The sequence below is a fragment of the Bactrocera dorsalis genome, chromosome 2 (genome assembly GCF_023373825.1).
Source record: "Bactrocera dorsalis isolate Fly_Bdor chromosome 2, ASM2337382v1, whole genome shotgun sequence".
In the NCBI taxonomy this organism is placed as follows: Eukaryota; Metazoa; Arthropoda; class Insecta; order Diptera; family Tephritidae; genus Bactrocera; species Bactrocera dorsalis.
The window spans coordinates 19,080,990-19,095,048 of record NC_064304.1 but is presented as its reverse complement, the minus strand read 5'-3'; the positions used below and the strand labels follow the sequence as shown (position 1 = coordinate 19,095,048).

The 14,059-nt window shown below is 39.1% G+C and overlaps 1 protein-coding gene across 1 annotated transcript in view; it reads right to left on the bottom strand.

Annotated features, from left to right (window-relative positions):
* Nucleotides 1-997: 997 nt before the first annotated feature.
* LOC105233783 (kelch-like protein 20) overlaps nucleotides 998-14,059 on the bottom strand; it is a 229,579-nt gene continuing 216,517 nt past the window's right edge. Inside the window, exons 5-9 of the mRNA XM_049450590.1 lie at nucleotides 5,971-6,039; nucleotides 5,596-5,897; nucleotides 5,034-5,238; nucleotides 1,301-1,396; nucleotides 998-1,234 (exon numbers count right to left, since the gene is read on the bottom strand). Coding sequence (XP_049306547.1) covers nucleotides 1,013-1,234; nucleotides 1,301-1,396; nucleotides 5,034-5,238; nucleotides 5,596-5,897; nucleotides 5,971-6,039 — 894 coding nt within the window. The 3' untranslated portion in view covers nucleotides 998-1,012. The remainder of the gene's footprint in view (nucleotides 1,235-1,300; nucleotides 1,397-5,033; nucleotides 5,239-5,595; nucleotides 5,898-5,970; nucleotides 6,040-14,059) is intronic.

Here is a 14,059-nt window from a genome sequence, read left to right as displayed (position 1 = left end):
AGAAATTTAAAGTTCACTGACGCTAACTGTGATGAAATGCCATCACCTTTTTCAAAACAACTGCGAAAGCACGAACACTTCATTCTTTGTATTGAAAGTTTTTTGATTGATTGCTTTTAAAATGAGGCGAAATAGAAAGCGAGAGAGAAAGGGAGAATAGTTTTCTCAGTCTAAGTTCAGACTAACAACTTTTATTGGCCACTGCTGGCGACTTCGCTTTTGGTATTTCCCATTCTTTTCACATGGGCAACTGGAATCGAACAACTCTCTGTTAATCCCTTTTCATATCTTCTCAAACACTTGTACGCTTCATTTACGCCGTACACAACAATATTTTTCATTTGCTAATTTTTTATTTTATTCAACAATTTCGAAAATATTTTGTTGTATTATTGATATTAGTTTGCATGCTGCAATACATACACATATTAAAAAAAAATACAATTATTAAGAACATATTGTAAATATTCATTTGAAACCGAAAGGAATTACAAAGCGAAGACGACTGCGCTTCGCACTGCCTCGTCAATTAATTACAAAGCACTATATACGTAAGAGGGTGTCCGTTATTTACCAAGTTGGCTATTTCCACTTGGGTATCGTCAAAATCGTTTCTTTTTGACCTAAAAACAATTTTGGAAACAAAGAAAAATTTTTTCGATGCCGTTTAACCCTGCCTAAATAAGGATACTTTTCCCATTTAATTAACATGGGATTTTCGCACTATTTAGCAAATAATTCTTACTTCGTACATTATACTCCTTAACTTACCAACAATGCTCAATTCTGCTTCTATTATGATTCCTTTAGATATTGGTTAGAAATAACGGACACCCTATTACGTAAGCATATATTTTGTCCTGATTCTGTAGACATCTAGATGTAAGAGAATATTATCTAAAACTTGTCTAGCATACCAAATATATGACGCGTTTTCCAAAGCGAGAAAATCAGATATTTTGGTATTTATTATAAGAGAATTTATTACAAAAATTATATTCATTAATATTATTCACTCATTCAACGTTAAAAACTCTTCACGCACAACAAAACAAGAACGAACATTTCTTTCTTTTAATAAGGCCTTTAGTTCCCAAAGGTCATTTTCCTCGTCATAGACTGATAGAGTTTTCATGATACCAAAGATGGGGGGAAAGCTGCCACCAATGGCCCATAGTTTATTGTCTAGTGATACGCAAGTTATAAAACCACTGCCAAAACTCAAATAGAAAATCTGCGAAATGTTTTCAAGAATATTTAATTTGAGATCAAGCGATATGCAAAAATCAACTTAATATACCGTAGACCATGTGTTTCGCTGGGGATCGTAGCGTTCAACAATTTTGTCAGCACTCCTATCCCCTAAAACATAAATGCGACCATTATGTGCAGCTGCCTGTAATATAAAAAGTAACAATAAACTTTGTATTTAGTTTTAATAGAGCTAAGAGTGCGACTAAATAAATCAGTGACTACTTTCAATTAGACAATTTTGGTAATTTGTTTGAAGCGGAGCTACTTTTGCTAATTTTGAAAACTCTAGAGAAGGCTTGCAAGGGTGAAATCAAACGAGAGTATCCATTTCACAAATAAATTGGAAAACTCTGAGAGGATACGGTTACGTAGATCCGCCTATAGGATGGAGGATGGAGTCATGTGTAGAAGTTCATGCAAGTGAAGAAAGTTCTCTGATCGCTATTCACTTGGGAGTGGCCAGAAACGATTCTTTTACATACGACTCAAGCAGCTCACGACTTCCGGTCTTTGACCAAGTATCCTCTGGGTTGCCTAAGAACATCCGTTTGAAGGCGAGCTAAAGTGAGAATGCGAAACATCCCCTGAATGGGGTTGTGCGCTGGGTTTGGGACCCGCCACGCAAAACACACCCCCAATGAAAAACAACAAACAGCCTCGGATGAGAGACCCCCCTTTTGATGACGACCATGGCAAACGAAATAAGGACTATGATTTGAGGGCATGCACCTGGAATGTCCGGTCACTTAATTGGGAAGGTGCCGCTGCTCAGCTGGTAGATGTCCTCGTAAAGATAAAGGCTGACATCACCGCCGTCCAAGAAATGCGATGGACGGGACAAGGACAGAAGCGAGTAGGTCCTTGTGACATTTACTACAGTGGCCATATAAAGTAGCGCAAGTTTGGTGTTCGTGGTGGGAGAGAGACTCCGTCGCCGAGTACTATTATTCACTCCGGAGAATGAACGTCTAGCCACAATCCGCATCAAAGCGAGGTTCTTCAACATATCGCTGATTTGCGCCCACGCCCCGACGGAAGAGAAGGACGATGTGACCAAAGATGCCTTTTATGAGTGCTTGGAGCGCACTTATGAGAGATGCCCCCGCCACGATGTCAAAATCGTGCTTGGCGACTTCAACGCCAGGGTGGGCAAGGAAGGTATCTTTGGCACTACGGTCGGTAAATTCAGCCTCCACGAGGAAACATCCCCAAATGGGTTGAGGCTGATCGACTTCGCCGGGGCCCGAAATATGGTTATCTGTAGTACTAGATTCCAGCATAAGAAGATTCATCAAGCTACCTGGCTGTCTCCGGATCGAAAAACTACCAACCAGATCGATCATGTTGTGATAGATGGAAGACACGTCTCTTTTAGATGTGCGTGCGCTCCGAGGTCCTAACATCGACTCGGACCACTATATTGTTGCAGCCAAAATTCGCACACGCCTCTGTGCAGCAAAAAACGCACGCCAACAAACACAAGGAAGGTTCGACGTCGAGAAGCTGCAATCACAACAGACAGCCGAACGATTTTCTACTCGGCTTGCACTCCTGCTCTCTGAGAGCACTCGTCAACAAATCGGTATAAGGAAACTTTGGAACGGCATTTCAAACTCCTTACACGTACAGCTGCAACCGAAACCATTGGTTTTCGGAAAGTGCAAAAGAACAGCTGGTACGACGAGGAGTGCCGTGTCGCAGCGGAGAGAAAACAGGCTGCCTACCTCGCAACGTTACGATCGACCACAACACGTGCGGGATGGGATAGATACCGAGAGTTGAAGAGGGAAGCGAGACGCATTTGCAGACAGAAGAAGAAAGAGGCCGAAATGCGTGAGTACGAACAGCTTGATAAGCTGGCCGACAGGGGTAATGCTCGAAAATTCTACGAAAAAATGCGGCGGCTTACAGAAGGTTTCAAGACCGGAGCATACTCTTGTAGAACCCCCAAAGGTGATCTAGCCACCGATGCCCAGAGCATACTTAGATTATGGAGGGAACACTTCTCCAGCCTGCTGAATCGCAGTGAACACATAACACCAGGAGAAGGCGAACCCGATTCCCCAATCGATGACGATGGAACAGACGTTCCATTACCCGACCACGAAGAAGTTCGAATTGCAGTTGCCCGCCTGAAGAACAACAAAGCGGCAGGGACTGACGCATTGCCGGCCGAGCTATTCAAATACGGCGGCGAAGAACTGATAAGGGGCATGCATCAGCTTCTTTCCAGATTATGGTCGGACGAAAGCATGCCCAACGATTGGAATTTAAGTGTGCTATGCCCAATCCATAAAAAGGGAGACCCCATAATCTGCACCAACTACCGTCGGATAAGCCTCCTCAACATCGCGTATTGTGTGAAAGATTAAAGCCCACCGTCAACAAACTGATTGGACCTTATCAGTGTGACTTTAGACCTGGCAAATCAACAACCGGTCAGATATTCACCATACGCCAAATCTTGGAAAAGACCCGTGAAAGGAGAATCGACACACATCACCTCTTCGTCGATTTTAAAGCTGCTTTCGACAGCACGAAAAGGAGCTGCCTTTATGCCGCGATGTCTGAATTTGGTATCCCCGCAAAACTAATACGGCTGTGTAAACTGACGTTGAGCGGCACCAAAAGCTCCGTCAGGATCGGGAAGAACCTCTCCGAGCCGTTCGATACCAAACGAGGTTTCAGACAAGGCGACTCCCTATCGTGCGACTTTTTCAATCTGCTGCTGGAGAAAATTATTAGAGCTGCAGAACTGAATCGAGCAGGTACAATCTTCTATAAGAGTGTACAGCTGCTGGCGTATGCCGATGATATTGATATCATCGGCCTCAACACCTGCGCCGTTAGTTCTGCTTTCTCCAGACTGAACAAGGAAGCAACGCAAATGGGTCTGGCGGTGAACGAGGGCAAGACGAAATATCTCCTGTCATCAAACAAACAGTCGTCGCACTCGCGACTTGGCTCTCACGTCACTGTTGATAGTCATAACTTTGAAGTTGTAGATAATTTCATCTATCTTGGAACCAGCGTAAACACCACCAACAATGTCAGCCTGGAAATCCAACGCAGGATTACTCTTGCCAAAAGGTGCTATTTTGGACTGAGTAGGCAATTGAAAAGTAAAGTCCTCTCTCGACGAACAAAAGCCAAACTCTATAAGACGCTCATAATTCCCGTCCTGCTATATGGTGCAGAGGCTTGGACGATGACAACAACCGATGAGTCGACGTTGCGAGTTTTCGAGAGAACGGTTCTGCGAAAGATTTATGATCCTTTGCGCGTTGGCCACCGATAATATCTTATTCGATGGAAAGATGAGCTGTATAAGATATACGACGACATTGACATAGTTCAGCGAAGATAGCGGCTACGCTGGCTAGGTCATATCGTCCGAATGGACGAAAACACTCCAGTCTGAAAGTATTCGACGCAGTACTCGCCGAGGGAAGCAAAGGAAGAGGAAGACTTCCACTCTGTTGGAGGGACCAGGTAGAGAAGGACCTGGCTTCGCTTGGAATATCCAATTGGCGCCATGTAGCGAAGAGTAAAAACGACTGGCGCGCTGTTGTGGACTCGGCTATAATCGCGTAAGCGGTGTCTACGCCTGTAAAGTAGAAGATCCGTCTATAGTAAAAGAAATCCAAGGAGTCGAGTGTTAATATTTAAACACTTAATTTAAGACGTCATATACCGTTCTTAGACTCTTCTCAATCTAACAAACCATGACTGGATGAACGTTCAACTAATATTAATAATTATTTTTGTATCTAACTTACACCAGGTAAAATGTGAACTTTTATCATATCCGCGCAAGAAGTCCAAGTATTCGAATCCGGGTTGTAGCATTCGACGGATTTCGAGTTGTTTAAGCCCGCACTACCGCCCATTATGTATATTTTACCATTCAGAGTCACTGCACTGGCGCCGCTTCGTCCAGCAATTAAGCTGTTGACGAACTCCCAACCATCGGAAGTCGTATATCTGGAAATAAACAAACACAATTAAAAAATAATGGATATCTCTAAACTGAACCGTCAAAAGTGACATTTTGTGACATTGCATGGTCTATTAAAACAACTTAGAATTATTCTAAAGACGTCGTTGATAATGTCAAAGAGTTGGAGTTTTCTAAAGTCAAAGTCAATCAGACAATAAATTTTCACAGAATTCCGTTTTTCTTAAATTTAGAGGCACCATATCTTGTCCAACATTCATACAACAATAATACATCTAAGTAGTCTAAAGTGCTTTCACCATTAAGTTTAAGGTTAACCTTTAATTGTCAAAGCTCACAACCGCCATAGTTGTGTGATTCGTTACATATTTAAATATATTTACCTTTCCACTGACGACAGAACCTTTTTATCGGCAGAACCACCAATCGCGTAGATTTTACCATCTAATTCGACAACGCAGTGTCCGCATCTTGCTTGGTTCATGGTGGGCAAATTTTGCCATGTTTTATTCCTTATATTCCAACTGCAGACGATGTTTAATGTGTCACGATTTTTATAACCGCCAATAAATAATAAATTGTCATCCTTTAAAATCGTCCTATAATGATAGTAATCAAATATTATACTCGCATATTCCTGCCACTTATCCTCAGCTTTGTTATATTGCAGCAGCTTGGGATTCATCTATTCCAAAAACATTGTACGTATATTAACTTAAGATTATCCTTTTTGAACATAATCCACTGTGTGCGCTTACCTCTGAGCACAATGCCAGCAGTGTTTTCTCACCACAATTTGCAGCTCTGAACCCACGTGGTCCTGTAAACCGCATATTTATATTTGATTGTGTTTCAGGCTCTCTGATAAACGGAAACGCTTCGACCCCACGTGGTCCTGTAAATCGCATATTTATCTTTGTTCGTGCTTCCGGCTTACTGATCCACGATAACGCCTTGAAGGCCAACAGTTCACAGCCAGGTAGAGGTTGTATGTGTGTCAACAGAAAGTCCGCATCGAATTGGGTAAGCCGGAGACAAGCTATTAAAAGTGGCAGATGCTCTTGACGCGCAGGAACATCATAATTGAACCAGCGTTTTATGGCATCGAAGGCATCTTCCTCACGAGTTATATTCAAATTGTCAGATTCCAGAATACGTTGCATTTTTTCAACATCGAAATTCAGAAACTCATCGCTTTGGCTGATCTGGTATTATCAGAAACCAAATTTCAGTTACACAAGTACCGTTAGTGTAAGACATTACGTGTATATTTAGACTCACCTCCATGAAATTATTTGTTTCGTATTCGATGATTTTCTGTTTAAGAAGTTCACAACGCGCTTCACGCTCCAGCGTGTAAACACCCTGTAAACTGTATTCATTAATGTGTGACATGAGGTAGCTCACACACCTCGTTATGGCGTCGTCCAATTTCAAAACTATTGCTGCCTTCAGCATGGCACCGACATTAGAAACGGTAATGAACGTGTGGCCGGTGTAACAAAAAGTTATTAGACGCTCAAAAATATCGCTATCGATATCATTTATCTCTAAGACAGGATTTTTGCCATGATCGCCATTGAAAAGGTTCTCGAAGTAAGGACTCGCTGCTGCGAGTATCAAACGATGCGCGGGTATACTGTTTAATCCAAAAATTAAAAATATTTTCCTAAATCATTTAATGTATGCTGAGGACAAAATAATACTTACAGAGCCGTTGGGTTCGAAACTTTAAATGTCACATCGGTCAGAGACTGTTCGTCGTAGAAGCTAAATATTTTCACCATTATTTTCTCCATGAAGCGGATCTGCTCACGGGAATCGCTCTGAAGAGCAGGTCTTTGCGTACAACTTGTGGCCATCTAATATGTTGACCTTTTGTAATAAAAGATTAAATAAAATGTTTTAAATAAGTAAATTTAAGTCGATCTTTGCTTTCAAGTCATTTAGTGTACCGGAAAGTAGACAGATGTTTAAAATAAGTGAGCCTTGAGTTGATGAAATATATTCGATTTTACAAACCAGATAAAAATTTTTATAAATCGAAATCAGACCACTAGTTTGGAAAATCTCAAATCTCGAATATGTAGTGCTCAGTTCCTATGGCTCACTTTTGAACATTTACAATTTTACCGAAAATCGGTCAATCTGTGAGATATGGTATTGAATTTCAGCCAACAGTCTTCCTTGTAATAATGCGTCTTTGTATCATAAATAGATAAAATTCGCTCAATACTTTCCCAATTCCCATTTTCGAACTACGATTTCAGTATGTATACATATATTTCCGTCAATATGTGAATTACAGTGACTTTCTCTTTTTGATAATGTTATATAAGCAATCTTATCGATCTTATCTTATCACTGATCGTAGAATATTAAATATGCTATAACTTACGACCGAAAATATATGACGTGTTCTCGAACATACTTAAGTAATGCCAAACATTATTGCAATCCGTTGAAAAATTGTTTTTGATAATGTGATTTCCGACTCTCCAGCTGACTTTGCACCGAATGGGAACATGTCCGCTATAGAAGAATATGGAATGATATGAATGTAGGAGAGTTGCGGACAACACGATCCGGACAAACCTATTAATTGCAACTCTGAATAAAACCGGACAGACCTATTAATTGCAACCTTGAATAAGAAAAACACTTACTGACGCCGTACGAGACAGTACAGTTGCAAATCGAATCGAATAAAGGAAAGACGTGTCGTGCTAACAGTTAAGTGTTTCATTTTATATAAGGATAGAATTCCTACAAATTTGGGGGCTCAATCAGAAACGAAATTTTTAATTTGAAGAGTTTTGAGCATAAAAATACAGTTTTAGTGGAGCGATTTCAAATAATATAAATTTGACTTTGACGTGAAAAACTTGTGTTTGGGTGATTGTGAGTGCAAGCAACAGAATCGACTTGCTTCAGAGGAAACTTTTGAACTTTAAAAATTGAAACTGTAATGTGTTTGAAGGAGTTGTGTACAAAGCGGCCGTGAAAAGATTTAAATTTGAAAAAATTACAAAGATTATTAATGAACAATTATATAAATGTTGAAGTATGTACATATGTATGTGCGTTGATATGAACATATTGCATCGGAACATACAATTTTCTAGAACTTTCAAATGTGGTGAAGTGACGGTTACATACGAAATTTTTAAATATTGAAGACAATAAACATATGTTAGAGGAGATCAGCAACAGTTAATAGAAACAACGAGTGAATTTGAATTTTTAAATGGAAGTATTATTCGCAGCATAGCAATATACTGAAAAGAATAAAAAAGAGACAGCAAAAATCGACGAGTGATTTTAAGTTTAAAAAGAAGTATAATTCGCAACAAAACGAAATAGTGACTAAAGTAGAAAAAAGACAGCAGATTCTAAAAGTGAATTGAAAGTTGAAGTATAGCAATATATTGAACTGAAAGGAAGAGAGACAGCAGAAATAAACAAGTGAATTTGAAGTTGTATATAATTCGCCGCATAGCATTATATAAAATAGAAAAGAAAAGAGACAGCAGAAATCAACGAGACAGCAAAAGTGTTCAACTAAGTAGAGAGGAAAAGAAACAGCAGAAATCAAGAGTTAAGTAGAAATTTGAATTTAAAGTATATTTCGCCGCACAGCAATATACCGAGTAGAGTTGAGAAGAGACAACAGAAATCAACAAGTTACAGTGAAATTTGAAATCGGAGCAGTATTTGCAGCACAGCAACATATGGAGAAGAAAACAAAATAAACAGCAGTATTCAACTAGTACCAGAAAATGTAAAATTTTAGCAGAATTTGCCGCACAACAAATTAATGAAGAAAACGCATACGTCACAGCAAGGCTCAGTGAATAAATACGAATTAAGAAATCGATTTAGAATTCGCAGCACAGCGACTAATTGGAAAACAGCAGTGGGAGCAGGTATTCGTATTAGATTTAAGCGATATAGCACAAGTTAAAACTGAAAAACAAATCAAAATCCAATTGGAAAAATAAAAAGAAGAAAGAAGTCTTTACTATTGTTCATGTTTTAGTAAAGCTTGTCATTTTTGTAAGAAAGCTGTAAATTAAGTTAAAACTGAAAAACAAAATTAAATAAGTTTTTAAACATATTTTGAAATACTAATTGCTATTATATTCCTATCACTTAATATTACTACTTTAATCAAACAATAATAATTTTTAATGTATTCATTTCCCCTATAGATTCACAGAATATTAGAACATAATCGTATGTATTCGTACAAATCAGCATTTTTGCAATGTATTAAAGGCCAATTGGAGTAAATGTGTGTAATATTGGTATTGCAGTACTGATCTAATTTTTTTTCGCTTGTGAATACAGAACAAACGTTTTTAATTTACCTTAAAAAACACGAATACGAAAGAACAATATCTAATGTATATTAATTTATATGTTTAAGTTTACATATTTTATCACTTATATAATTTGAAAACATTGTATTTTACTATACCTATTATTTGTAACATATTGTAAAACATGGACAGCCAGACGATTTTAGCAATGACGGTAACGGCTTTGAGAGAAGAATTGAGACGAGTTGGACTAACCCAGACAGGACGAAAGAGTGAGCTGAGAGATAGACTTTTGCGACATTACGAACTCATACAAAGTGATGACGAGGGGAGTGAAAACGAAAGTACTTACGAAGATATAGTTAATCCCTCAGTGGACACCGTCGTGGTCAGATCTAACTTTACCTTAAAGGATATCGAAGGCAGTTTACCATCATTTAGTGGAACAGATTCCCTTGAAGCTAGTGAATGGTTACAAGAGTTCGAGGATAATGCTGTTACTTTGGGTTGGAATGAGCTTCAAAAGTATGTGTATGCAAAGCAACTGCTTAAAGGAGCTGCTAAGTTGTTCTTGCGCAGTCAGGTGGGCATAAAAAATTGGTCTTCGTTAAAAAACGCTATTATTGATGAATTTGGCACCAAGTTATCAGCCTTAGAGATTCATAGGATGTTACAAAATCGCCGTAAAAAGAGTAGCGAATCGTTTAGGGAATATTTATACGTGTTGATGGATATAGCTAAGCCAATTAATTTAGATGAAATCAGTTTGATAGGGTATTTTGTAGAAGGTATTCCCGACTCTAAGCCTAATAAAACTATACTATACCAGGCACAGACAATTAAAGATTTAAAGGAAAATTTGAAAGTTTACGAACGAGTTTATGGTGCGCGACAGTATTCGAACAGAACTCAATATGAACAAAATCCGCGAAAGGCCTCTGATGGGCAAGAAAATAGTGGGACAGTAAGGAAATGTTACAAGTGTGGAAGTACCTCCCATCTAGCGAAAGACTGTGGTATAGATAACAAACAATATAAATGTTTTAAGTGTGGTCAAATGGGTCATCGCAGTTTCGAGTGTGGCAGCAACGTAGGTAGGCAGATAAAAACCGAGAGGGGTACAGTTAATGTGATGCTTGATTGTCCATATAGTAAATGTAGTGGACTAATTTTCAAAAAGATTAAGATGAGAGGCGTACATGTTGATGCTATGGTTGACACCGGGTCTGACCTAAGCTTACTTAGATACGATATTTTCAAAAAATTTAATTGTCCTCTAACAAGCTTCGAAAAACGACGATTAGTCGGCATTAAAGAAAGCGAGTTGAAGACTATAGGCAGTATTACAGAAAATGTTGAATTAGATAGGGTTACAACACCGGTAACTTTCCATGTTACCACAAGCAATGACTTGAGATATGAAGCGGTCCTCGGGAATGATATTTTAAAGTTTGCGGACGTAATGTTTTCAGAGGGTGCTGTAGAGTTTAAAGAAAAAACTCAAAACAAAACAAGGGCAGTTGAGATAGAAAAAGAAGAAACCCAACGAAATGGAGAAAAAGAGGATACTGGTAGTAAGAAAACACTCGATGCGGAATGCATCACTCTTTTAACAGAATTTACGTCTCTTTGCCTAGAGAATAATTTAGAAAATGTTGAGGACAATCCATTTTTGAACTTAACTCATTTGACTGAAGACTATCGCTCGCCTATAATTGATATGGTTACTCAATACTCTCCGGTAAAGCAATCCCAATCACCAGTTGAAATGAAAATCATCTTGAGTGATGATTTGCCTATCTACCAAAATCCACGCAGAATGTCATATGCAGATCAACGTGTGATAGATACCCAGGTGACGGAGTGGTTGAAGGATGGCATAATTCAATCAAGCAATTCAGAGTACGCGTCACCAGTGGTGCTGGTATCAAAGAAAGACGGCACAAAACGATTGTGTTGTGATTTTAGAAAATTAAATGAAAAGATAGTGAGGGACAATTTTCCAATGGCACTCATCGATGATGCTTTGGAAAGATTACAGGGTGCAAAGATATTCTCTACTCTTGATCTGGCCAACGGATTTTTTCATGTTCCGGTCGAACCGAACTCAAAACGTTACACCTCATTCGTAACTCATAGCGGGCAGTATGAATTTAATTTCGTACCTTTCGGAATTTGTAATTCTCCTGCCGTATTTTGCCGTTATATATCAGCCATTTTCCGAGATCTGGTGCAGCAAGGAGTCATCGTCATTTATATGGACGATATAATTATTCCAGCATCAAGCAGTGATGAAGGGCTACATAAACTAAAAGTGGTTTTAAAGAGAGCCGAAAGTTATGGGTTGAAGATTAAGTGGCAAAAGTGCCAATTTTTGATGAAGAGAATTCAATTTTTAGGATACATTATTGAAGAAGGGGGTATAAAACCATCGGACGATAAGATAAAGGCAGTACAAAATTTTCCAGTCCCGCGGGATAAAAAATCTCTTCAAAGATTCCTAGGACTTACTTCCTATTTTAGAAGGTTCGTGGAAGGGTATGCGTTAATTGCTAGGCCTCTAAGCGATATGCTTAGGAAAGACACTGAATTTAGATTCAATGAGAAACAATGTATAGCTTTTCAACAACTTAAAGAGGCACTGACCAAAGCACCGATTTTGAAATTGTATAATCCGAAGGCTGAAACGGAGATCCATACTGATGCCAGTAAGCATGGATACGGAGGTGTTTTACTGCAGAAAGACCCGGATGACCAACAATTCCACCCCATACAATATATGAGTCGTAAAACTAGACCCGAAGAGGAAAAGTATCACTCATATGAGTTGGAAGTTCTCGCGATTATAGAAGCATTAAAAAAGTGGCGGATTTACGTAATCGACAAAAATTTTAAAATTGTGAGTGATTGCAATGCGTTCGCATTAACAATGAAGAAGAAAGACGTACCACTCAGAGTTACTAGATGGGCTATGTATCTCCAAGATTTCAACTATATAATCGAGCATAGGCCGGCGACGAAAATGAAACATGTCGATGCACTTAGTCGAATGACATCCATGTTACTTGAAGATTCGTTAAATTTTCGGTTGAGAGAAGCACAACAAAGTGATGATTGGGTAAAAGCGGTATGCGCAGCTTTAGAGAAAAATATTTACGAAGACTTTTATTTGAAAAACGGTATACTATATAAAGACCCTGTAAAAGAGTTGGTGGTAGTACCACAAAAAATGGAAGAGGAAATAATTCGGATGGGACACCGTGTAGGACACTGGTCGGAAAAAAAGACCCGAGATTACTTGGAAAAATCGTTTTATATTTCGCAAATAGGGCCAAAGGTGGCAAACGTTATTAGAAATTGTGTAGAATGCATTATTGGGGAAGCAAAGGCAGGGAAAAAGGAGGGCTTACTTTGTCCTATAGATAAGGAGGATAGACCGCTGTTGACATATCATCTTGATCACTTAGGGCCTATGGAGTTGACCCATAAAAAATATAACCATTTGTTTGTAGTGATAGATGCTTTTAGTAAATTCGTGTGGTTATACCCAACAAAGAGTACGGATTCGGCTTCGGTAATTGACAGGTTAGAAAAACAAGCTTCTGTGTTCGGAAATCCCAAAAGAATAATCACCGATAGGGGAACAGCATTTACAGCTAGGAGCTTTGAAGATTATTGCGCTAAGGAGGGCATTCAGCATCTTCTTATTGCAACCGGAGTACCACGCGGAAACGGACAAGTCGAGCGAATCAATCGTATTATACTACCATTGCTGACGAAATTATGTCACAATAATCCAGCTAATTGGTATAGACACGTTGAGAGGATACAACAACTTTTGAACAACACTCCTCCAAGAAGCACCAAGCTCACACCTTTTCGAATTTTAACTGGGTTAGATATGCGTACATCTGATAACATCGAACTTCGGAATATGTTAGAAGATTCACTACTTAGGGAACTAGATGAGGAGCGGGAAAGTGTTAGAAAGAAGGCTGCAGAGAATATATCTAAGATACAGGAAGAGAATAGGCGAAATTATAACTCAAAACGGAAGCCAGAAAAAGAATACAATGTTAACGATTTAGTGGCCATAAAAAGGACGCAGTATGGCTCAGGGCTTAAAATTAAAGCAAAATTTTTTGGGCCGTATTCAGTGAAGGAACGACTTCCACATGGAAGATACACTGTGGAAAAATTGGGTGACCTTGAGGGACCGAGTAGAACTATGACGGTGGCCGAATATATGAAACCGTGGAACCCAGCGTTCGGGGCGAACGACAGGTCAGGACGGCCGAGTGTAGGAGAGTTGCGGACAACACGATCCGGACAAACCTATTAATTGCAACTCTGAATAAAACCGGACAGACCTATTAATTGCAACCTTGAATAAGAAAAACACTTACTGACGCCGTACGAGACAGTACAGTTGCAAATCGAATCGAATAAAGTAAAGACGTGTCGTGCTAACAGTTAAGTGTTTCATTTTATATAAGGATAGAATTCCTACACATATATATATAAG